At 39.6% G+C, this 25,751-nt stretch overlaps 1 protein-coding gene and 1 long non-coding RNA gene across 2 annotated transcripts in view; one reads left to right on the top strand and one right to left on the bottom strand.

Moving 5' to 3' along the window:
* The window catches only part of LOC133057141 (uncharacterized), a 109,110-nt gene that overhangs the window by 39,036 nt on the left and 44,323 nt on the right, over positions 1–25,751 (top strand). Inside the window, exon 3 of the long non-coding RNA XR_009692974.1 lies at positions 19,807–19,924. This is a non-coding gene — a long non-coding RNA (uncharacterized LOC133057141). The remainder of the gene's footprint in view (positions 1–19,806; positions 19,925–25,751) is intronic.
* On the bottom strand, positions 7,826–8,203 carry LOC133055959 (transcription initiation factor TFIID subunit 13-like). The gene has a single exon (XM_061141041.1). The coding sequence runs from the start codon at positions 8,201–8,203 to the stop codon at positions 7,826–7,828; it is 378 nt and encodes a 125-aa protein (XP_060997024.1).

The raw sequence follows: 25,751 nt of genomic DNA, 5'->3' as shown, positions 1-25,751 counted from the left end.
AATCTTGATCACCTTTCCCTGGGGCTTCCCTGATGACTCAGACATAAAGAATCTGCCGGCAATGTGGGAGACCCAGGTTCAATCCCTGGGTCGGAAAAATCCCCTGGAGAAAGGAATTTTATCCCTTTCTGGCAACTCACTCCAGTATTCTTGCCTGGTATCCCATGGACAGAAGAGCCTGGCAAGCTACAGTCCATGGGGTTGCAAAGAGTTGGACATGACTGAGCGACTAACACTTCACACACTTCCTTTCCACAAGCTATCACTCTGGTGCACTGCACTGACATATTCTAATCAGACTAGTGACTAGAGCACTAGTGAGCAAGAAGTAGCAACTACTCTACACTTGGGAAGACTCTTGCCCGCCAGAAGGTAGGAAATAAACTCAACAAAAATTCAGTGAGTAGAAGGTAGTTATCAATACCAGCCACATGGCAAGCCAGAGAAATGAGGATTGTTAACTCATAGAGGTTTCCTTCTTATTTTGTTATGATTGTAAGTTATCTTTTCTTTCCTCTCTTATTTCCTTAGCATGCAACATAAGATGTACTGACTTGAGATCATAGTATTTAAGTATTGTTAATTCTACATCATACTGTTTAAGATAGAGGATAACAAGGAGAGTAAACATCACTCAGGGGCTTTACCTCCTCTTCTGAGGAAGGGACTAGTGCATTTTCAGTTGTATTGTGTCCGGTGGAATTAAACCTTTGTTATTCTTTACTTGAAGATTAGTATGGTTTAAGGAGATACATATGACCTTCAGCTTAACAGGGGGTGGACTTGTGATGGTTAATTTTATGTGTCAACTGGATTGGGCCACAGGGGTGCCCAGACAGCTGGCTACAAATTATTTCTGGATCTGTAAACTGGCTCAAGTCTGGGAACTGACTGTTGAACCATTATTCTAGTTATATTTTGTTCACTTGACCTGGAATTCTTTTGCTTATACAGATCAAGTTTAATAGGCTTCCTATCTTTTTCACTTCTGGAACACCATCATCAACCATCCAACTAGGTCAGGAAGAGTCTGATTAATACTTCTGATTACTACTTTGACTCTGCTATCCGTTATGGTAATCAAGCCCATCTTGTCCTTGGGCAGTTGCGTGCTACCACTTGGCCTTCGCCATCCTGGAATCCAGTTACTCCTGTCGCCTTTTGTTGTTGTCGTTTATTCACTAAGTCATGTCTGACTCTTATGTGACCCCCTGGATTGTAACCCGCCAGGCTCCTCTGTCCATGGGATTTCCCAGGCAAGAATACTGAAGTGGGTTGCCGTTTCCTTCTTGAGGGAATCTTCCTGATCCAGGGATCAATCCTGGGTCTCCTATTCCCATAGCCTTTAGGTTTCCCAGTTCATTGGCTGCAGTTCTCACTGGGAGGTCTGGCCTATAGCGAAGAGCAATTTCAGAGCTCCTCCAGGCTCTGAGGAGGCTCCCCTCACAAGTTTACTTCTCACAGTAGCAGTGGTGCTGTCTTTCAGACCCTCCCAGGTGGGTAAGCCATAAATAACAGATCCCCTGTAACATTCCCATCTCCCTAATCCTTTGAATCCTTTCCTCCACATTCAACCAAGGTGGGTTCAGCATTTCCAATTCAGTCACTGCGCGCCCCCGCTGCTGCATTTTGGCCCATGTTTCAGCCAATCAACCTGTCAGAGCCCTTTCTAACTCCCCAAGCTGCAGACTAAATGCAGAATCTGCTTAGTGAGCCCATAGCAATAAATTTGGCCTGATCAACTTTATGTTCCTTCCACTATCATCTTATTATCCATTCCTACATGGTCCCCAGATTTTTATCTGTATAAATTAGGGAATCTTAAATTATATATTGTTATAAGTTATATGTGAATACAAATACTAGAAAGAGATTTATTATAAGGTGCTGGCCCATGTGATTATGGAGGCTGAGAAGTCCCATAATCTGCCGTCTATAAACTGGAGACCAAAGAGAGCTGATGGTGCATCAAAGGCTGGAGAGCTGGGGAGCGGATGGCATAGGTTCTAGTCTGAGTTTGAAGGCTTGGGGACTAGGAGTGCTTGAGGGCAAATTAAATAGTCAGGCAGAGTGCAACCTCTTCACACCTTTTTGTTCTAGTCAGCCCTCAGTGGATTGGGTAAGGCCACCCACATTGGGGAAGGCCTTCTGCTTTACTCAGCCCACTCATTCAAATGCTAGTCTCTTCTGGAAACACCTTCATGGACCACCCAGAAATAAGGTTCAACCTGGGCATCCAGTGCCTAGTCAATTTTACATAAAACTTTAACCATCACAGGAGGCTAGTAGCAGCTCTGGGATGGTATTTTATCAATTTAATAACCTAATAAGAAAAGAGTCTTTCCTTTCAAATCATTCCAGTAACAATCCCAGTGCTGAATCTCTTTGGCCAGGCTTGGATCGTGTCCTCCTTTCTTCTAAACTGTTATTACATAATAGTAAAATTTATGGAGTACTAATTATGTGTCAAATCATAAATGTAAGTCTGAGTTTTCTATGATTAGTTGTGTAGCCTTGGACAATTTAGACTTCCCAAGCTTGAAAAGGCACTTAATCAGTGTCCTCTGTATTATTTTACTTAATCCTTGACAACCCCAATAAAATAGATTCTATCATCATCCTCATTTAAGTGATGAAGAAACTAAAGCCCAAGCAAGTTAAATGTATTATTCAGGACAAAAGAATTAGCAAATGATAAATCCACTTGTATGGGTTGAAAATGTGGGTGGAAGCAAGTTCCCTGCAAAAGAATCAGATGCTGCTTCTAACATTGAAGGTAAGAGTTAAAAAAAAAAAAAACAAATAGCAAAACAACCACACAGGGTACAGGGGTATAAATACTTTAAAAATCTCTCAGTAATAAATTCCTAAAGATAAGAGAATATATCAAATTCATGTTATGAGAACCCATATGCATGCTCACTCAGTCGTGTCCAACTCTGTTTGGCCCCATGGACTGTAGCCCACCAGGCTCCGCTGTCCATGGAATTTTCCTGGCAAGAATACTGGAGTGGATTGCCATTTCCTTCTCCAGGGGATCTTCCTGACCCAGGGATCAAACCCGAGTCTCCTGTGTCTCCTGAATTGGCAGGCAGATTCTTTACCACTGAACCACCTGGGAGGTCTGTTGTAAGAACAGGATTATATAATTATAAATATTAAGAGAATAAAAAAGAGCTTTAAAAATTAAGGCAGGATAGTAGACCTGAAAAATGTAATAGAAGAGTTAGAAGATAAACTTGAAAAAATCCTGAAGAAGATGAAGAGATGGATAGGAGAGTAAAGATGAGAATATTAGAGTATAAGCTTGGGAGGTTCAATATCTGAATAATAGGAGCTCTAGACAGAGAGAACAGAGAACATTTAAAGGAGGTAGTCATCGATGAAAGTGAAAGTCGCTCAGTCATGCCCGACTCTTTCCCACTGTATAGTCCATGGAATTCTCCAGGCCAGAATACTGGACTGGGTAGCCTTTCCCTTCTCCAGGGGATCTTCTCAACCCAGGGATCAAACCCAGGTCTCCCACATTGCAGGCAGATTCTTTACTGTCTGAGCCATCAATAAAACAGTACAGAAAAATTTACCAAGGACATGAGTTTCCAGACTGAAGGGTCCTTCGAATGCCCAGAAAAAAGGATGAAAACAGTCCTACCCAGCCAGACACATCATCATGAAATTTCAGGACACAGGGTCAAAGAGATTTAAAAATCTTTGAGAAAGAAAAAGAGATGGAGATCAGGAATTAGATTTGGCTTTTCATACTTCAGTGAATAACACTGGAAGCAGCAGAGCAATGCCTTCAAAATACTGAAGCAGGGACTTCCCTGGTGGTCCAGGAGTTAAGAATCCACCTTCCAGTACAGGAAACTTGGGTTCAATCCCTGGTTGGGGAACTAGGATCCCACATGCTGAGGGCTACTGAGCCCACATGCCACAACTAGAGAAAACCCATTCACCACAATGAAGACTCAGCTCAGCAAAAAAAAATAAATAAAGCAAATTTTTAAAAAATATAGAAGCAGAATGATTTCCAACCTAGAATTCTCCACTTAACTAAATTATCAGTCAAATTTGAGGATAAATAAAGACATTTTCGGATAGGCAAAATTTCAAGGATGCATTTCCCTCCCATGCATCCTTTCTGAAGAAGCTACTGGAGGCTGTGCTTTTTGAACAAGAGAATAAACCAAGAGGAAGGCGTGCATGCATGCTCAGTCACTCAGTCGTGTCCAACTCTGTGTGACCCCGTGGACTGTAGCCCACCAGGCTCTTCTGTCCATGGGATTCTCCAGGCAAATATACTAGAGTAGTTTGCCATTTCCTCCTCCAGCATGGAATACCATAAATAGGAATCTGACACAGGAGAAAGGTGAAAGGAATCTGAGGATGATGGGCAATCTGAGGATGACAGCTGTGTGCTAGATGCGGAAGGAAACAAACTAGACTGAAGCAGTACAACCTCAGAGAGAGACAAAATGGTGGAGGGCCACCACCACTATTGCCCCTACCCCCACCCCCACCCCCACTCTCATACAGACTTTTAAATCAAGGACAAAAGGCCCAAATTTTTCTCTGAACTTCATCAACCCGCTGATCACTCTTGCATGCCGTGCTGCCTGACCTGCTGTGGATAGTGTCTAGAAATGCTCTGCTTTGACCTCTTGGAAGAGTTGGAGGGCAAGTCCTGGTGAACAGAAGATACAGAACAGCCTTTCCTTCCGACTGTGTCCTGGCCGAACACCTAAAACCTGGCCCATGCTGCGACACTGCCTCATGTCTCAACGGTGCTGAGCCTGATGCCTAGTGTTACTCATCATCTTACTCAATGATTTCCCATAAAAGTCTCTTGTAAATGCTCAGGGAAGCTGAAGCCCAGACAATGACCCAGAGACAGTTCAGTTCATCTCCTTCAACAGTTGAAGCATCACCCTTTCCTTACCCTCCTTCACTGGTTCTTGCTACTCAAATTTTCAGAACTAAGTCATGTTTAGGGATGAATATCTAGGTGGAAAAATGAAGAGAAAAAATGATCAATGCAGAAGTCATCACAGTGTTTAGTGCTGGGAGGCAGAGAAGAGACTGCAACTGAGGAGTAAACAGAGACTTTGGAAAGACTGGCTTTGTTTTATATCTCAAACTTAGTGGATGGTTGTTTACACTATAATTATACTTAGGTTGCATGAATGATTTTATCCCCCCTTTTATTTGATGATGCATTTTACAACAAACCATTGAAAAAAATCAGGTGCTGTTTATAAATACGGAAATGAATGGGGACAAGCACAACTAAGAGATATTCATCAGACCCTTTGAAAAATGAAAACATCTGCAAAGAGAAAAGATAGGGGACATTTGTGTCTGGCTCTTTCTGTTACAGGGGACAGAGACCTGCTTAATTTATTCATTTTTTAAAAACATTTACTGAAGTATAGTTGATTTACATTGTTGTGTTAATTTCTGTTGTACAGCAAATTGATTGTTATATGTATATATATATATATATATATACATATATATAAAGAACATTTTTCATGTTCTTTTCCATTACAGTTTATCACATATAGTTCCCTGTGCTATACTTTAGGACCATTCTGTATATAATAGTTTGTGTCTGCTAATCCCAAACTCCCAATCCATCCCTCCCCACCCCTGCTTAATTTAACTCAAGAAAGGAGTGGGGGTTTTTTTGAGTCTACCTGTGGCATGACCTGGAGTGATAAAACTCAGGAAGTTTTTCACTCTCCTTACAGGCATCTCTGTGTCCCTGACTGTCTGCTCTGTTCCCTATTGGCTACATAGTAAACCTCCCCCAAATTCTTTAACTTAAAACAACAATAGCCATTTATTTATTGGCTCATGATACAGTGATTTAGGAAGGGCTTGGCAGGGACAGCTCATCCTTGCTTTGTCAGGTGGTGGCTGGGTCAGCTTGACTGGGGCTGGAGGCTGATGCTGGCTTCACTGACAAGTGTGGCTTCTCAGCTATGCTGTCTATACTACCTGGGAGCTGGCTCGACCAGTCTCTCCAGCAGGGCTTCTTTACATGGTGACTCAAGGCTCCAAGAGGAATAAAGCAGTCAAGCACCTTCAGCTCTAGGTCCAGAGCTGGCACTGTGTCACTTCTGCTGCATTTCTTTGGTCAAAGCAAGTTCATATCAGAAAGGAGAAATAGACTTTACCTCCTGATGGGAGACGTGGCGTGTGCTTATGGAGATGGGAAGAATACTTGGCTGCTGTTTTTCAAACAGTACTACGTAGTGTTTCTCTCACCACATAATTTTGATTTGCATATGATTTTAGTTTGTTGGGACTTTTTATTTTGTTTTTGTTTTGTTTTTGCCCTTGCAGCATACGGGATCTTAGTTCTCCAACCAGGGATCCAACCTGCTGCCCTGCCGCAGAAGCATGGAGTCTTAACCACTGGGCTGTCGGGGAATTCCCTAGTTTGTTGCGCTGGACTTCCCAGGTGACTCAGATGGCCCTGGATCAGAATATCCCCTGGAAAAGGGCATGGCTATCCACTCCAGTATTCTTGCCTGGAGAATCCCATGGACAGAGAAGCCTGGTGGGCTATAGTCCATGGAGTCACAAAGAGTCAAACCTGACTGAGCAACTTTCATTTTCTTTCACTTAACTCCAGCCACGTTTTTCTGTCACCTACAACTTTATTGCTAACTAGCAGTTTCTTTCTTTTTTTTTTTTTTTTAGTAATCTTTTTAATTTTTCATACTTTATTCCTTTTATTGATAGGTTAAGAAAGTGAAATCTTCCTAAGTACTGATTCATAGATAATGTTTATAAGTGACACACAAAACATTCAGTTTCACAAAGAGTAGTATCCAGTGATCCCTTTAAATGCAGTTTTAATCCTTACTTTAAGCTTAATGCAGGAATAATACAATGAGCTAAATACACACAAAATTTGTATATCCTGAACTACAAAAGTGGTTTCCATGGCCACACATGGTTTTAGTCAAGTACACATTTTCACAATAAATAAATACTAACATATATGTTAATAAAACACTACCCCAAATGCTTACCTGCCATCAACTTTTTCAGCAATGCCATTCCTGCTACTGAAAGCACTTTCAGAAGTTTTAATCTAACCTGGGGAAATGAATTTTTTAAAAACCTGATGAATAGTATATTGTAAACCCCAAAGATGTTTAATCCAGTAATCTTCCAACACAGAAATGTTCATAGGAAATTTTTAGTTTCTCAAAAAATAAAAAATTAAAATTAAATCACTCTTGTTATCTAAAGAGTATTAAAACAAATTATCTTAAGACAAATAAACACTCCTACAAAAGGCTGTATTTTCTAATATCATTCTCTTCTTAAAATAAACCTAAACCAGTTCACTATCTTTTAATAACTTATACTACTGCAGTCTAAAAGCTTTAGAAATACATGAAACACATCTTAGCTATCAAAGTCAAAGGTTCCATTTAGATTTCACATATTAAACAGCTACAGTACAACCTACAATGGCCCAATATAATTAATGGCATATATAAATATTAATTTACCATTGACTTGGTCAAGAGTCAGAAGAAACTGAATGGTTTGCAATCCAAAGATACTTTGACTTACATGTGGTCATTAAAATCCAATAAGTAATTCAAGTATGGTAATATAATGGCAGGCAATTAAAGGCTCATATATCACTCTAAAATTGAAGATGTGAAAATAAAGCCTGAAAACTTTGTGGTTCTCCGTTTTTCATTCACATGGTTAGGTATCAGGACCTTACTGTGGAAAATATAGTTACTAAGTATGGTTTCCCCAGAAGATAATGAAGCTTCAGAAAGTACAATAGGTGTCAAGATCCATAGTTTGCTTCATCAAATGCTTTTCTAGTGCGTTTCAAATCGTCATTCATAGTAAGCAAGTCTTTAACCCTAGCAAACTTTCTTGGCTCCTTTCGAATCAAGAAGATGATATCTTCAACTTGTACCCAACCATGACTTCCTCCAATTGACTTTGCCTTATGAGTCATTTTGGTGATGAACTCTATGACAAGGTCTTTAAGAATATCTACTGATTCAGTATAAGGATTCTGGTCATCTCCAAACCCATGCATCATACACCTTAATTCTTTAGAAAAAACTCTCTTTCTTTTACTCTGTTCACCTTCTGTACCTCCTCCAATTTCTTCATTTTCTTCCTCAAAGGTGGGATTCTCTTCTTCATCTGCCATCCCACCAGCCAGCCACTTCTGCAGTGCACCCACCTCCCTTGGAGCTAACAGTTTCTTTTAATGCTTTTAGGTTCAAATTCCTAAGAACTGATTGGTTCAGTTCATCTTTTTCACCTTATTCCACTGGCCAAAGCCTAATTTTTTCCTCAAGGTTTTAGTTTGAAAACCGTTCAGCTTTTGGAATAATCGCACATATAGTACATTGAAAATCAATAGACCCTTTCCTTAGAGTCACTGATTTTATCATTTGCTACATTTACTTGATCACACTTTCTTTCTCCATGTATATATGTATGCAGTCAGTTGAAGATATCAAATACTTTGGTGTATATCTCCTGAGATTGAGGGCATTCTCCTGTATAACCACAGTCAAACAGTCACACTCAAGAAGTTTAGCAATTACATACAACTGTAATCTAATCTGCTACTCGGATTCATATTTCCACAATTTACATATTATTTTTTTGGATCCAGTATTCAAATAATGAGCACACACAGAAATTAGTTTTCCTGTCTCCCCAATGTCTTTTAATTTAGACAAGTTCTCTGGCTATTTTTCATCTTTTGTGACGTTGACTTTCTGGAGAGTCTAGGACAGCTGTTTTGCACAATTTCTTTCAATTTGATTTGCCTGATTATTTCTTCTTGATTAGATTCAGCTTAAACCTTTTTGGTAAGAATACTACATGGGTAGGATTTTCCTGGTGGTCCAGTGGCTAAGACTCCGTGCTCCCAATGCAGGGGGCCCCAGGTTCAATCCCTGGTGTGGGAATTAAGAGTTCACATGCTGAAACTAAAGATCCCACATGCCACAAGGAAGATGGAAAGATCCTGCAAGCTGCAAATAAGACTCAGTGTAGCCAAAATTAATTAATTAACTAAAAAAAAATACTACATAGGTTCCCCCTTCCCTTGTCCCCTTCCCCATCACTACTCAGGCTCTTTAGCCCAGAGCCTTCTAGGTAAGTTTGGCCAAGGGAAGACAGATGGCTGGAGAACAGGAGGAGGGAAAAGGCTGGGATAGTTTCCCCTCTTTCTCTCTTCTTATGAGGTCCTTGACTGTGGCTACTTCTCTCCCAAGAAGTCTCCTCTCCCCCACAAACAGACTCTGCCTCTGTGATTCCAGCTCCCTGGAAGTCCCCCCCGCCCCGCCCCCTTGGTTCTGGCTCCTTCTGATGGCCCCAAACTCTGTGCTCTGATAAAACCTCCTTCTCCTGCTGTCCCTTCTGCCTAGAACAGCAGTTGTTTCTGGCCAGTTGCTAACCTTCGGTCTCCTCACCATCCTGTGTTTGGCTTCTCAGCTTTTCCATTTCCTGTGGAACCAATTTCCTTTATTTGGTTTGAAAAACCCAGGGTGGTGTCTGCTTTCCTGACTAAACCCTGACTAATACAGGGAGGGTGTCTAATCCTGGTGACCTGTGGGATGGAGTTATGTGGTATAAACTAAGGCAGCATTAGCAGCAGGGGCTGTAAGAGGGGAAATTCTTTTAGATGGAGGAGTATGCACTGTAGGTCTCCTCCCTGGTTACATGGAAAGGAAGTGTACAAAAAGGTAACATTGTTGGGTGGCAGAATTTTGGGTGATTTTCATATTATTTTTTCTTCTCTTTTGTTTATCCACATTACCTACATTCTCTGCAATGGACATAAATTGTTTTGGCATGAAGAAAAAATCTAGCATGCCATATTTAGTAAGCAAATGAGAGAATGGTACACATGTACAGTAAGCTATATCAGAGGATATGGACGTGGCTAACCCCCATAAGGGCTCTTCCCTGGTGGCTCAGACAGTAAATGCCTCTGCCTACAATGTGCGAGACCCGGGTTCGATCCCTGGGTCGGGAAGATCCCCTGGAGAAGGAAATGGCAACCCACTCCAGTACACTTACCTGGAAAATCCCATGGACGGAGGAGCCTGATAGGCTACAGTCCATGGGGTCGCAAAGAGTCGGACACGAGTACTTTGGCTCCCAAATATTTTTTTCCAGCTTTATTGAAATATAGTTGATAAATAAAATATTAATATTAATAGATTTAAAGTGTACACTTTAATGGTTTGATTATGCATGTATGTTGTGAAGTGACTCCCACAATTGAGTTAACGCATCCATAATCTCACATATTTACCATTTATTTATTTATTTGGGAAAAGGAGAAGGGAATGGCAGAGGATGAGATGGTTAGATAGCATCACCAACTCAATGGACATGAATCTGAGCAAACTCCATGGATAGTGGAGGACAGAGGAGCCTGGTGTGCTGCAGTCCATGAGGTCACAAAGAGTCAGACACAACTGAGCGGCTCAACAACAACAAATTTATTTTGGTGCAAACACTAAAGTTCTATTCTCTGAATAAATTTCAATTATACAATGCAGCATTATCAACTGTCACTATGTTATACATTAGATATATATATCCCCCAGCCCCTAGCAAATACCATTCTATTCTTTATGTCTATGAGTTCAACTTTCTTTCTTTTTTTTTGGCCGTGTGTCATGTGGGATCTTAGTTCCTCCACCAGGGATCGAACCCCCATCCCCTGCATTGATTGGAAGGCAGATTCATAACTCCTGGACCACCAAGGAAGTCCCTATTGAATTCCTTCCGGAGAGTAAATTTCCAGGAGAATAATTAATGGGGAAAAGGTCATGGATATTTTTATGTTTCTGGACCCCTAAAGACAAATCACTTCCTATAAGATAGTACTAATACTTACTGTCTCCAAGAACTTATAATTGCTTTAGTTTCACTTCAATTTTTAGAATAAATAGAAAGGTAGAGAATGAAAACCTTCTTCTTGTTCCAGTCTTTCTAGTTCCTACACACATCTTTCCTGGAGACCATGGTATTCATTTGTCATATGATTTAGAGTTTCTCATGAACAAGCCAACAAAGTGAATGCACGTAAAGAGAGCATACTAAACGCACTGTTCTTAATTTTGGCTTTTAAATTTGTATTTTGGAAATCTTTCTATATCAGAACAGAGTACTTCCTCATTCTTTTTACAATGGTAGAATATTCCTTTGAATAAATTTACTATGATGTACTTAACCAGTCATCTAATGATGGACATTTAGATTTTTTTCCCCCAATATTTTGCTAAAGCTAATAAGGAGATGATTAACCTTCCCCTACATTATTTTGCCTGTGTGCAAGTAGACTTGAATAATGAATTCTCTGAAACATTACTGCTGGCTCAAAGGGTAGATACACTTGTGATCTTGTTGAAGAAGTGAAGTCACTCAGTCGTGTCTGACTCTTTGCAACCCATGGACTGTAGCCCACCAGCCTCCTCCATCCATGGAATTTTCCAGGCAAGAGTGCTGGAGTAGGTTGCCGTTTCCTTTTCCTGGGGATCTTCCTGACCCAGGGATTGAACCTGGGTCTCCCGCATTGCAGACAGACGTTTTACCATCTGAGCCACCGGGGAAGCCTGTGATCTTGTTAGATGTTACCAAGAAATTGCCCTTCAGAAGGATGATATCCATTTACATCCCCATTAGCAATGTTTGAGACTGTGATCACTCTACTATCCTATTATGCACAGAAGAGTGTGTTATTAAATCTGTGAGTCCGTGTGTCTTGTGAAATGTTTATTGTAGTTATATTTATCTTCTCTCGATCTACCATTTGATTATTTTGTATTTTTAATTCTCTCTTTATTATTTTATTGTAATACTTAGAGTAGTTGTTTTATAGCCCTTGTCTTCTGACTCCATCATCTCTGTCATATCTGGTCTGTTTCCATTGACTCTATTTTCTTCTGATTATTGGTAATATTTTCTTGCCTCTTTGCATTGCTAGTAATGTTTAAATGTCATTTATTATTTATTTTTATCTGCATTGGGTCTTCATGGCTGCACGCAGGCTTTCTGTAGTTGAAGGCAAACAGGGGCTACTTTCTAGTTGTGATGAGCAGGCTCACTAGTTGCAGTGCTATGTTTAGTTGCTCTGTGGCCTGTGAGAACTTCCTGGACCAGGGATCAGACCCATGTCCTGAATTGGCAGGCAGATTCTTATCAACCACTGGATCACCAGGGAAGTTCCCCAGGACTGGTTGCTTGTTTCACAGAAAAAGAAGGGTAAAGATAGGAAAGTATTTTGCTTGTTTACTGGATTCATTCACAAAGTGTTTACTGAGCACCTATTATATGCATGCGTGCTCAGTCCAGTCGACTCTTTGTGACCCTATGAACCGTAGCCCAGTAGGCTCCTCTGTCCATGGGATCCTCCAAGCAAGAATACTGGAGTGGGTTGACATTTCCTCCTCCACCCCTCCCCCACCCAGGGACAGAACCCACATTTCTTGCATCTCCTTGCATTGACAGGCAGAGTCTTACCACTGAGCTGCCTGGGAAGCCCTTATTATACACAAGGCGTTAAGAATATGAAATTTGTGCCCTCAAGGAGTTCCTAGCCTGGTGGGGGAAACAAAATGATAAAAAAATAAATGCAACTGTGTACTACTGTGAATGAATTGTGTATAGGATGTGGAGCACAAGGCAGGGAGGGGTCAGTTTATGTTGGGGAGACAGAAGAGACTTATTGGGGAGCAAGTTGAACTGAGTCTTGAAATTTGAGTAGGCATCTGCCAGGTTGGCAGAGATGGAGGAGAATTGGGGAGAAGGTAGGCATTTTGGGCAAATAGGCAGCAGGAGTTCCAGGATGCTGGTGAAATTTCAGGGAAATCCATGAGGTTGGGGCCAGGAAGACATAAGTGATGTGGTTGCAAAGGAAACAGGAGACCCATAAGAAAAGTTCTTTGGAGTGCTGGTGAGAGATGATAAGGACCAGAAACGGGGCAGGGTTAGCAGGAATAGAGATGGGGGAGGGTGAAAGAGATGCTAAGGAAGTGGAATTGTCAAGACTGTTGTTCCATTGGTGATGGTAGGGAGAGAGAAAGGAGAGAGAGAGAGGGCAGAGAAGAGGGAGAGATGGCAAAAGAGATTGATCCAGTATGACTCCCTGGTTCTTGACTGGGGCAAGTAGGTGTATGATGGTGTCATTTACAGAGATGTGGGACATGTAAGGAAAGATTGGGAAATGTGATCAAGTTGGTTTTTGATTAAGTCAAGTTTGAAGCACCAGGACTTCCCTCGTGGGCCAGTGGTTAAGAAGACACCTTCCAGTGCAGGGGATGCAGGTTCGATCACTGGTCGGGGATCTAGAATCCCGCATATTGCAAGGCAACTAAGCCTGAGTGCTTTAGAGCCCGTGCAACACAGCTAGAAAAGCCCTTGCACTGCAAGGAAGAGCCTGCTTGCTGCAACTAAGACCCGACACAGCCAAATAAATAAACACTAATAGAGAAGATTAAAAAAAAAGTTTGAAGAACCTCTTGAAATTGTAGGCGGGTACCCATGGCCCACTTTACTGTGCACTGCTTTGCATGTGTAAGGCTTTGATGTCTGAGAAAGGTCAAAAATTACCTGCCAAAAGTTCTTTGGTAGAGGAACTATAAGCAAGTGCAATTCAATTCAAAGTAAGTTATTGAGCATTTACTATGTGCCACACAGTGCAATACACACTAATCTCTAAGGGGAGAGAGATTCTGTCTGCCTTGTTCACATTTGCTTCCCAATATCTGATACAGTGACTGATACACAGTGGACATTTAATTAGTGTTTGTTGAATGACTAACTGAATGTATGAATGAACATATTTGGTAATGAAAATAGCAACGATTATCTCCTGAATCCCTTTTAAAAGCTTGGGGAGACAAATGCATAGACAGGATCAAACAGTATATTAAATGCTTGAATAGAATGAATGTAATGGGCAAGGAGGACTCATGGGGGAATGGAGTGACTTGTGCTGGGTTTTAAAGTTTTCTGGGCAGAGAAGAGGAAAAGACATTCCAGGAAGAAAGAATAGACCATATAAAGGCCTAGAAAGGTGAAAGTGCATGACATGGTTCTCAGACTAACAGTTTAGTGCGGCTGTACTCCACCTGGCAGCCATCATGCCTGCCATCCCCTTAGAAGGAAATAGTCCCCGTCCACAGCCTGTGCTGAGGGGAAGCTCTGGGTGTTCTTACTTTACACAAAATGAAACTGCTTTTCAGCCACAGGCAAATCATAAGCTGTCTAGGACCCTAAGAGTTACACTTGAGTGGAGCTACTGACCAAACCAGAAGGAACAGGGCCAGTCTCTCGCTATGATGTGAGTAAGTGAGTGTGTGTGGTTGTGGTGGCAGCAATGGTATGGAAACCACAGAGACAAATCAGGCAGTAGCCATAGCATCCAAGATGGAGAGAAGCCAAGATGACCATAGGAAACAGAAGTTACAAAAAAAACTAGAAGCCTCATGGCAGAGAAAAGACATGCTGAGCAGAGGGACAAGCAGTTGCTTTCAGAGAAGCAGATGGAATCAGAGGTCAGCCTATTATATCACATCTACATAGATTAAAACCCATTATAATGTTATAATGTGAGTGTGTGTGCCCTCAGTCACTTAGTGGTGTCTGACTCTGCAGCCCCACAGACTGTAGCCCACCAGGCTCCTTTCTCCATGGGATTCTCCAGGCAAGAATACTGGAGTGGTTGCCATTTCCTCCTCCAGAGGATCTTCCCAACCCAGGATCTAGCCCGTGTCTCCTGCATTGGCAGGTGGATATTTTGCCACCCTGCCACCTGGGAAGCCCTAGTAATGCTATAATACTTGTGATCAACCATCAAACATGTTGAATAATTCACTAGGAGAGGATATTTAAAATTTTTGTTGCTCTTTATTCCCAGTTACCCAAGTTTCCTGCTCATATAATTTCCCTTCTGTCTGAATAACTTCTTTTAGCGATTCTTTTGGAGCAGCTCTGTTGGCAATGGATTCTCTTAGTTTTTCTTCACTTGAGAATGTCTTATTTCATCATCATCCTCCAGTTTTTTTTTTCCAGTCCAGATATAGAATTCTGAGTTAACACGTTTTTTTTTTTTTTCCCCTCTCTCATCCCTTAAAGAAATATGATTCTACTTTATTTTGGCCTCCATTGTTTCTTTCCTTTTTTAAATATTTATCTTTATTTATTTGGCTGCACCAGGTCTTAGTTGCAGCATGTGGGATCTTCAATATTCATTGTGGCATGCAGGGTCTTTTTTTAGTTGTGGTATACAAACCTGTGGGATCTAGTTCCCTGACCAGGGATCAAACCCCAACCCTCTGCACTGGGAGCACAGAATCTTAGTCACTGGACCACTAGGGAAGACTCCAGAAGTTGTTTTCAAGTATAATTTTAGACATAAATTTCCTCTTTATTATTATTTTTTAGTTTGAAAACACATTTGAGTTTTGGCGTGTTCACATTTCTTGGTCTACCTGTGCGTTCTTTCAATGTGATAAATCCCCAATCCCATTGTTTCCTGGCTTCCACTGTTGCTACTGAGACTTCTGTTGTCATGCTGACTCTTGCTCTTGGTGATGATCTTTCATTCTTTACCGCTGTTTTCAGGACCTTTTCATTTGTGGTATTCTAAAATTTTACTCTAATGTTTCTGGTTATGAATTTATGTTCATTTTTTTCTCTTTGGGATACACTGATCTGTGAGTGTAAATGCTTCATTTGTTCTAGAATACTGTTAACCAATATTGGTTAAAATATTTCTGTTGTCTCTTGTGACCATACTTTCCTTTCAAAACTCCAGTTATTTCTATGGTATACCTTCTCATTTTATCCTCCATGTCTCTAAATCTTTCTTTTATATTTTTCATTTCTGTATCTAATTTTTCTCATATTCTGGATATATCCTTTTGACAAATCTTCTAATTCTCTAATCCTTTCTTCAATTGTCCCAAATCTGCTTTTTAAGCCACCCTTTAAGACTTTAATTTCAACAATCCTGTTTTTTCTTATTTCTAGAATATATTTTTTCCTGATCTATCCAATCTTGATCATCTTTTTATATGCTTTCATTTGTAAATCAACTCTTTTTACTCTTTAACATTTCTTGTGTGTATGTGTGTTCTATATTCTGAATTTGTCACTTTAAAATTTTTATTTATTTATTTATTCAGTGTGTTGGATCTTCATTGCTGCATGCAGGCTTTTCTCTAGTTGTGGTGAGCGGGGGCCACGCTCCAGCTGTGGTGCACAGGCTTCTTCTATTGTGGAGCACAGGCTCTAGGGCATGCAGGCTTCAGCAGTTGCGGCTTGTGGGCTCAGCCGTTGCAGCTCCCAGATTCTCGAGCACAGGCTCAGAGTAGTTCTGATGCACGGGTTCAGTTGCTCTGAGGCATGTGGGATCTTTCCAAACCAGGGATGAAACCCGTGTCTCCTGCTTTAGCAGGAGACTCCTTACACCTGAGCCACCAGGGAAGCCCTGTATTTGTTGCTTCTAATAGCTTTATCCCCTTGGAATCTAACTGTTTGTTGTTTTTTTTTTTTCTTGCTACTTCTGATTTTTACTCATAGTGGCTGGCTTCCTTATATATTTGATAATCTTGGTGAATCCACTGATTTGATTGGTTGCCTGCATGCTCAGTGATGTCTGACTCTTTGTGAGTCCATGGACTGCAGCTGCCAGGCTCCTCCATCCAAGGGATTTCCTAGGCATTGCTTGATCTTAGTATGTGGAAGACGCTTTCTTCCAGAGAGTGTTTGCTTTGGCTTCTGGAATAGTCAGGGAGTGCTCCAACATAAGACCACTGTATCCTTTCTTTGAAGGTATTGGCTCAGATTAGGAGATGCATGCTGGTGTTTCAAGGTTAAATGCCCCCTACAACATTATTCCCCTAGAAATCTGGATTCTGTGCATCCCTGCCTTTCCTGGCTGCCTGACCACACAAGCTGAAAACTTGCCTCTCTTTCTCCACAACAGTCTAGCTCCCTGCTAACCAGCACATATAAAAGAACCATTTAGAATTCACAGGGAGGAAATTTATACTCACTGAAAACCAAAACAGTATACATGAAAAGTTCTAGACTGAAAACAGTCTATTTTACTGAACAGTTATCAGTCAATTCAAATTTATTTGCATGATGTTGAGCAAAGTCAGTTATGGTATTTTGTTGTTGTTGCTAAGTTGCTAACTTATGTTGTCATAACTCTTTGCGACCCCATGGACTGCAGCACACCAGACTCCTCTGACCTCCACTGTTTCCTGGAATTTGCTCAGATTCATGTCCATTGAGTCAGTGATGCTATCTAACTATCTCATCCTCTGCTACCCACTTCTCCTTTTGCCTTCAATCTTTCCCAGCATCAGGGTCTTTTCCAAGGAATCAGCTATTCAAATCAGGTGGCCAAAGTGTTGGAGCTCCAGCTTCAGCATCAGTCCTTGCAGTGAACATTCAGGGCTGATTTCCTTTAGGATTGACTGGTTTGATCTCCTTGCAGTCCAAGGGACTCTCAAGAGTCAGCACCACAATTCGAAAGCATCAATTCTTCTGTTATTGTTCAACTCTCATATCCATATATGACTACTGGGAAACCATAGCTTTGACTATATGGACCTTTATCTGCAAAATGATGTCATTGCTTTTTAATACATTGTCTAGTTTTGTCATAGCTTTTCTTCCAAGGAGGAAGCATTTTTTTATTTCTTGGCTGTAGTCACTGTCCACAGTGGTTTTGGAGCCCAGGAAAATAAAATCTGTCACTGCTTCCACTTTTTCCCCTTCTGTGTATTTTAAATATCTTCTATCTCTTTATTTCCTTCCATTATTTGTTCTTTTTTGTATTTGCACTTTCTCACTTCCTCAGTTTTGTTTGGGCTAATGAGTTATTTACTTTTAAAGAAAGTATTTTAGATTTATATAGTAGTTCTGCTTTTTTTGTTTTCTAGAATTTATTATAATTTGTTTTTTCATTTATTCCTTTCTGCAGCATTCCTTTAGTTTATTTTGTTATTATTTTCTAACTTTTAAAGAGGAATTCTGATTTCTGCATTTTGTTTTGAAGTATGTATTTAAGGTGATTAAGTATTCCTCTGAGTACTACTTGAACTGCGTTTCATAGATTCTGGTATATATTCTTTATGTTATTTTTATTATTATTTCCATTAATTCCTTGGTATTGGGTATGTTTCCCTTTTGATCCAATAATTATATGAAGGAGAGTTTTATTTTTAAACTTCCAAATAGAGAGGACTCTTTGATTTTCTTATTAAATCCATTTGTTGCAATGTGATTATAGGATAGTTTGTGCATTATTTCTGTAGGTGGGGGGTTGCAATAGTCCTTAAGTCTTAAATATGATGAATTTTCATAAATACTATTGGACAGTTGAAAAAACGGAGTGTCCTCCACTTCAGGATGCAATGTTTGATGTATATTAGTAAGGTCTGCTATGTTAATTATATTGTTTAGGGCCACTCTGTTTTTAGCTTTTTAAAAAATTATAACTTATTTTGGATTGGATGAGACAAGTAAATGAAAGCCTCTTTTTAAAAAAAAAATAATGTATTTATTTATTTGACTGCTGGGTCTTAGTTGCGGCATACAGGATCTTTTAGTTGCAGCATATGTGACCTCGTTCCCTGACCAGGGATCCAACTTGGCCCCCCTGGCCCCTGCACTGGAAACATGGAGTCCTAGCCACTGGACCACCAGGAAAGTCCCTAAAGCCTCCTTTTTATTAGCATGTTTCTGTTTCCTTTTCCTTGCTTACCTTGTAATTTCTGCTGTATGAAGGTTACTTTTATGTTATTTGGTAAATCAATATTCATAATTGTTTTATTTTCATTGCCAGTTGTACCCTTTAGCTTTCTCAAGTAACCTTGCTTTCTTGGCTCATATTCTACCTTGTCTATTATTAAGATCATGACTTCTGTTTTAAATAGTTTGTTGTATACCCTTGCCAATCTTTTAATCTTTAAAATAAACTTTAAGATTGGTTTTAGAGTTACAGGAAAATTATGAAGATTGTACTGAGAGTTTTCATGTACCTACACACCTAGTTTTCTCTGTTATTAAAATCTTAGATTAGTAGAGGGCTTTAAACATGAAGAGAGTAGGAGGAAGCAAATAACACGAATTGATAATGTAGGAGATGGAGAAACAAGAATACACATAAAGCATTTAAAAATAAAACCAATAAAATAAGCAAATCTCAAATGAGCTTAATTTTTTTTCCACAAAGTGAGAGAATAAAAATAAGCCATATTGGAAGGAATAAAAGAAACATTACTTATACAGTATAGGTTTCAAACAAAAGCAAAAACAAAAACCAACCCACAGTAACTGTAGCAGGGATAGAAAAGAGGGAGTGCTCTAGGAATCCCTGATAATTTACAGAGCCTGCTGCTGGAACTTCATCATTTTGCCACGTCTAGTGTTCATGCTGTAACATTATATCCAGTTAAGTGTCAGCGGTCCTCTTTTTAAGTAATCGGAATTGTTGCTTCAATTTCAGCCAGTTCACATAGTGAAAAATGTAACCCATCTGTTCTGAAGATGAGACACTCTAGAACCACACATTTTAATTCCTCAGTTTATTGTTCACGGTTTAAATAGAGAGCCCTCTAGGGGGCAGCAGTGGAATAACAGGAGCTGCTGCTTGGCTGTTGTGGAGAGCGGAGACAAAATGGTGACCTCTAGTCTAGAGCTTCTAGCCCAAAGAGAACACTTAGCATCACAACCCTTGACCCTTTCTCTTACTGTTTACAGGTGGCCACCATGTCACATACAGCAGTGTAAACCATTCACGGAGAATCCAGTGTGAGTGCCCACCTGGATTTGGTGCAACAGTGCCGCCCGCCCTGCATGAGTACAGATGGAGTAAGAGGTAAGAACTGATCAAAGTCACATCAGAGGGATGTGACCAAGATTCCTGAAGGTGTTTCGAGCCTCTTATAAAAGGAGGGTAGAAAGATGATTGATGGGAAAATTTGGGGTGTGGAGTTCATACAGGAATCAACATTAACAAAGATTTAGAGCCTCTTATGTCCAATGATGCCTGGGCAGATTTTGTCAGTAAAAGAAGAATGATTGTACCAGATTCTCCTGGCAGATTATGGTGGGCTTTTTTTGTTTTGGAAGTATAGTTGATTTGCAGTGTTGTGTTAATTTCTATTGTACAGCAAAGTGATTCAGTTATGTGTATATATATATGTACATTCGTTTTTAGCATTTTATTTTTCATTATGGTTTATCATAGATACTGAATACAGTTCTCTGTGCTATTGTTTATTATGGTGGAATGATTTGAAGACTGGAGTGAGTCCTTGGCCTACCCATATTCAGTCTTGATAGTTTAATTTGGGTCTCAGTAATCCTGGTCCAATTGTCTGCTTAATTTCTTCACATAAATGTCCATTGTTAGATGAACAATCTAGCTCAGTTTTTCTTCTCTCCAGCCTAGTCGTGCCCATACTCATAAACTCAGACTCAGTCTTTTAACCTCCCTCATCCACTCCTCTTCTGAAACTCAGTCTTCATGTTCTTTCAATCTTTACCTCACAGAGTTTCTCCAGAAAAGCTTATGACCAGTGAAAAAATTCTGAGAGTTTATTTCTGAGACTGTCTTTTACAATCCTTCTGAGAAGGCAAGTTCTAAGCTCAAACTCCACCTCCTGCTGGGTGAGATGGTGACTGAGTTGTTGAAAGGTTGGCAGCAGTGGGTGATTTATAATGGGCCGTATGTGTCTGTTTCTACCTTATTCACTGTATTATGTTGTTATTGTTTTGTTGTGGCATACAGACTCTCTAGTTGTGGCATACAAGTTCCAAAGCATTTGAGCTCAGTAGTTGCAGTTCACGGGCTAAGTTGTTCCATGGCATGTAGGATCTTACTTCCCTGACCAGGAATCAAACCCACATCCCCTGCATTGGAAAGCAGGTTCTTAACCACTGGACTGCCAGGGAAACCCCATTCTTTTTTTTATGGCTGAGTATATTGGGAAGAAAAAAAAAAGAAGAAATTATATATATATATCATATATATATATAATAATATATATATAATAAAATATATATATCATATATGATATATATGATCATAATATATGATATATGATAATATATATGATAATTCTTAATCCAACCATATGTTAATGGGCACTTGGGTTGCTTCCTTGTCTTGGCTATTGTAAATGTGCTGTGCTGTGCCCAGTCACTTGGTCGTATCTGACTCTTTTGTGACCCCATGAGCTGCAGCCCACCAAACTCCTCTGTTCATGGAATTTTCCAGGCAAGGATACTGAAGTAGGTTGCCATTTCCTACTCCAGGGAATCTTCCCAGCTTAGGGATAGAACCAGTCTCCTGTATCTCCTGTATTGGCAGGCAGATTCTTTTACCACTGAGCTGTTGTAAGTAGTGTGTATCAAAGTTTTAAGTGAGAGTCCCAGAAATTCCTGTTCTGTTAGCAAGGCCCGCCTCTCCTTCCTCACCCCCCTAAACCCCTCATCATCTTTATCTCTGGATCAGAGACTGATATTCCATGTCCTTTATCTCTGTTTATGTCAATTGTTATAAGAAGAACAGGTTTAGGGCTGTTAATATGATTCTTTTCATTGCTGGAAGTGTTTATTTGCACCTCCATCCTTTTTTGCTTGACCGGTCTTGCAGAAGTTTGTCAGTTTTGTTGGTCTTCTCAAGGAGTCAGTTTTTTACTTTACTGATCCTATCAGCTGCATCTTTATTCCTAATGTATTATCTTAAAATTTTTAATTCATTGATTCAGCTCCCTGATATTTTGTGGATTTTTTCTTCTCCTTTTTGTAACTATCATGGTGGTCTGAGGTCTTTGAAAAGAGAATAGATTGGGGCTAATTTACCGATGCTGTTCTCTATGCTGCTGGGTTTTAGGTATTCATAGGGAATGTCTACGCTCTCATTTCTGGTCTTGTGTCCTTTGCTGCTGAGGGTAATTGATAAATAAAACAATATTGTAAATACAAAATGATAATAAATTTGATGAAGTGTTGACAAATTCCCAAAGTAGAACTAAATCTTCCTCAAGAATAGAAAACTTAAATATATTTTAAACTATTAAAGAATTTTATCATATAGTTAAAAATCTTCCTACCAAAACAAACAAGCAAACAAAACAACAGCAACAAAAATCACATACACACTCAAACAGACCTAGAAGTTTTAGAGAGTTGTGTAAAATATTCTAGGAAAAGATAATTCCAGTCTTAGATAAGATGTTTCCAAAAATAGCAACAACAACAAAAAGAGAAACCCTACCCAAATAACTCTACTGGGCAGTTAAAACCTTGACAAAATCAGAGACGGATTGCTTAAGAAAAGAAAATTATAGGCATTTCTCTTAATAACATAGAGGTAAAAATTGCAAAATATTAACAAATTGAATTCAGCAATATAAAAAATGACTAGGTTAGATACATCTCAAATGTACAAAGTTAGCTTAAGATTTAAAAAGTCATATAGATGCAATACAATGCCAGTCAAAATCACAACAGGTTTGGACTTTCCTGGTGATCCAATGGATAAGAATATGTCTGCCAATGCAGTGAACATGGGTTTGGTCCCTGGTTTGGGAAGATCCCACTTGCTGAGGGGTAACTAAGCCCAAGTGCCACAACTACTGAAGCCCGAAAGCTCTAGAGCCCATGTTCTGAAACAAGAGAGGCCACTGCAATGAGAAGCCTGTACACCACAACTTGAGAGTAGCTCCTGCTCACCTCAGTTAGAGAAAACCTGTGCACAGCAATATAAGACCCAGAGCAACAACAGCAACAAATTCACAACGGGTTTTCTTTATGGAACTTCACAAACAGAATCTAATATTTATATGGAAGGCCAGAAGTCGAAGAAAAGTGAAAGCACCCTTAAGGACAAATTAAATGAATATCTATTTTCAAATAATAGGCTATGTTCCTCATAAAAGTGTAGTAATTATGTTAGTGTGGAACAGAGAAAGACAAACTGATAAAGGAAATAAAATAGCCAGAAACAGTCCCATTCATACACGGCAACTTGATTTATGTCAGCATTATAACCTAGTTGGGAAAGATGGACTTCTCAACAAACAGTGCTGGGATAACTAACTATCCAGGTGGGGAAAAAATGGAATTGGACTATTATTTCACACCATATCTTAAAATTTTATATTAATTAATTAATTAATTCTTTGCTGCACTGAGTCTTTATTGCTGTGAGTGGGCTTCCTCTAGCTGTGGTGAGGGGGCTACTCTTCCTTGCAGTACACGGGCTTCTCAATGCAGTGGCTTCTCTTGTTGTGGAGCTTTGAACTCTAGGGCATGTGGGCTTCAGTAGTTGTGATGCACGGGCTTAGTTGTCCTGTGGCGTGTGGAATCTTCCCGGAGTAGGGATCAAACCTGTGTCTCCTGCATTGGCAGGCAGATTATTCACCACTGGACCACCAGAGAAGTCCCCGTATTTTAAAAAAATCAGTTTCAAGATGAATAAATGGAGAAGTCAGGGTTCATGCAAAGCCACAGAAAGATAGATACTATATAATTCCACTTATATAAAATACTTAGAAGAATCAAAATCATGTAGACCGACAGTATAATGGTGGTTTCCAGGGTCTGGGGGAAGGGTAGGATATAGAATTATTGTTTAATGGCTATAGAGTTTCAGTTTTATAAGATGAAGAGAGCAGTGGATGATGGTGATGTCTGCACAACAGTGTGAATGTATTTAATGCCACTGAACTGCTATACTTTAAAATGGTTAAAGTGACAAATTTTATATTATGTGTATTTTAACACAATAAAAAAAAGAGAGAGAAAGAAAAAAGAATTCAGACAGGAAAAATCCTTGACTAGCTTTTTCCTTGAATATTTTGAAGGGATGGACCCACTGCTGTTTGGCATTGACTGCTGTGGCTTGATCTTCCTGCCCTTCTGCCTACAGGATTGTTTACTCACCTTTAAAATCCAGTAACTTTAGGGATATACCTCTGAGTTGACAATTCTAGGTCAGTTTTCACTGATACTTGATTTTTCCTTTCAATATGTAGATTTTTATTTCAAGAGAGATTTCTTCCATTATATATATTTTAACATATGTATTCTATTCCACTGTTCTATCTCATTGTTTCTTTTTTTAGGAATTGCAATTAATCTGTCTGTTCTTCACTCTCAGTCATTCATACCTGTTGTGTATTTTCCCTCTAAACCTTTCATCTTTATTTTGGTTTGCATTATGTTTTATTAGCTTTTAGATTTCTAATCTTTATACTGTGCTTTCTATGTCTAGTCCCTGTTTTACTCTTCCTAATTTTATCTTATATTTATTCTATGTTTTTTTCTTTCACCTTGTGTTTCTTCCCAGAATTCTGCTAGTTCCCTTCTTTATATATATATATATATATATATGTATATCTTAAATATTTTTATTTTCTTTTTTGTGCTCCTGATCTTCCCCTAACATGTGCTGTCTTAATTAACTCTTTTTTTTTCATATTCCATTGGTTTTCTTCATTGAAGTATAGTTGATTTACAATATTATATTAATTTCTGCTGTATAGCAACGTGATTCAGTTTTATATGTATATATTGCTTTTTTAAAATGATTTTTACAAATGACATCTGTTTATTTTTGGCTGTGCTGGATCTTCATTGTGCACTCGGGCTTTTCTCTAGTTGTGGTGAACGGGGGCTACTCTAGTGTGGCGCGCACACTCCTAGCTGTGTGACTGCTCTTGTTGCAGGGCTCTGGCCCTAGGGCAGGGCGACCTCAGGAGTTGCAGCACAGCGGCTCCGTAGTTTTGGCTCCCCGGCCGTAGAGCAGGGGCTCCGTAGTTGTGGTGCGCGGACCGAGTTGCTCTGCAGCGTGTGGGTTCTTCCTGGATCAGAGACCCAACCTGTGTCTCCTGCATTGGCAAGTGGATTCCTTATGAGCCACCATGGAGGTCCATATATACCTTCTTTTTTAATATGCTTTTCCATTACAGTTTATCATAGGATATTGAATATAGTTCCCCATGCTGTACAGTAGGACCCTGTTGTTTATCCATTTTATGGATAATAGCTAACATCTGCTAACCCCAACCTCCCGCTTCCCCAAAACCCTCCCCTTTGGCAAGTACAAATCTGTTCTCTGTATCCGTGAGTCTGTTTCTGTTTCATCAATGGGTTAATTCGTGTTATATTTTAGATTCCACATATAAGTGATATCATATGATATTTGTCTTTCTCTTCCTGACTTTACTTAGTATGATAATCTCTAGTTGCATCTATGTTGCTGAAAATGGCATTATTTTATTCTTTTTATGGCTGAGTAGTATTCCACTGTATATATGTACCACATCTTTATCCATTCATCTGTTAATGGACTTTTAAGTTGTTTCCATGTCTTGGCTATTGTGAATAGTGCACATGTACTTTTTTGAATTAGAGTTTTGCCTGGATATATGTTGAGGGATGAGATTGCTGGATCGTGTGATGATTCTGTTTTTAGTTTTCTGAGGAAACTCCATGCTGTTCTCCATAGTGGCTGCATCAACTTACATTCCACTAACAGTATAGGAGTACTTTTCATCACACCCTCTCCAGCATTTGGTTTTTGTAGAGTTTTTAATGATGGCCATTCTGACCAGTGTGAAGTGGTACCTCATTGTAGTTTCGATTTCCATTTCTCTAATAATTCTGCTAATTCCCTTCTTACCCTTTCTTTT

This window comes from Dama dama, chromosome 5 (assembly GCF_033118175.1).
Source record: "Dama dama isolate Ldn47 chromosome 5, ASM3311817v1, whole genome shotgun sequence".
Taxonomy (NCBI): Eukaryota; Metazoa; Chordata; class Mammalia; order Artiodactyla; family Cervidae; genus Dama; species Dama dama.
This window is presented reverse-complemented; position numbering and strand designations above follow the sequence as displayed.

What these genes read in the sequence shown, in the direction of transcription:
- LOC133055959 (XM_061141041.1), bottom strand. Translation starts at nt 8,203, where the DNA reads ATGGCAGATGAAGAAGAGAATCCCACCTTTGAGGAAGAAAATGAAGAA.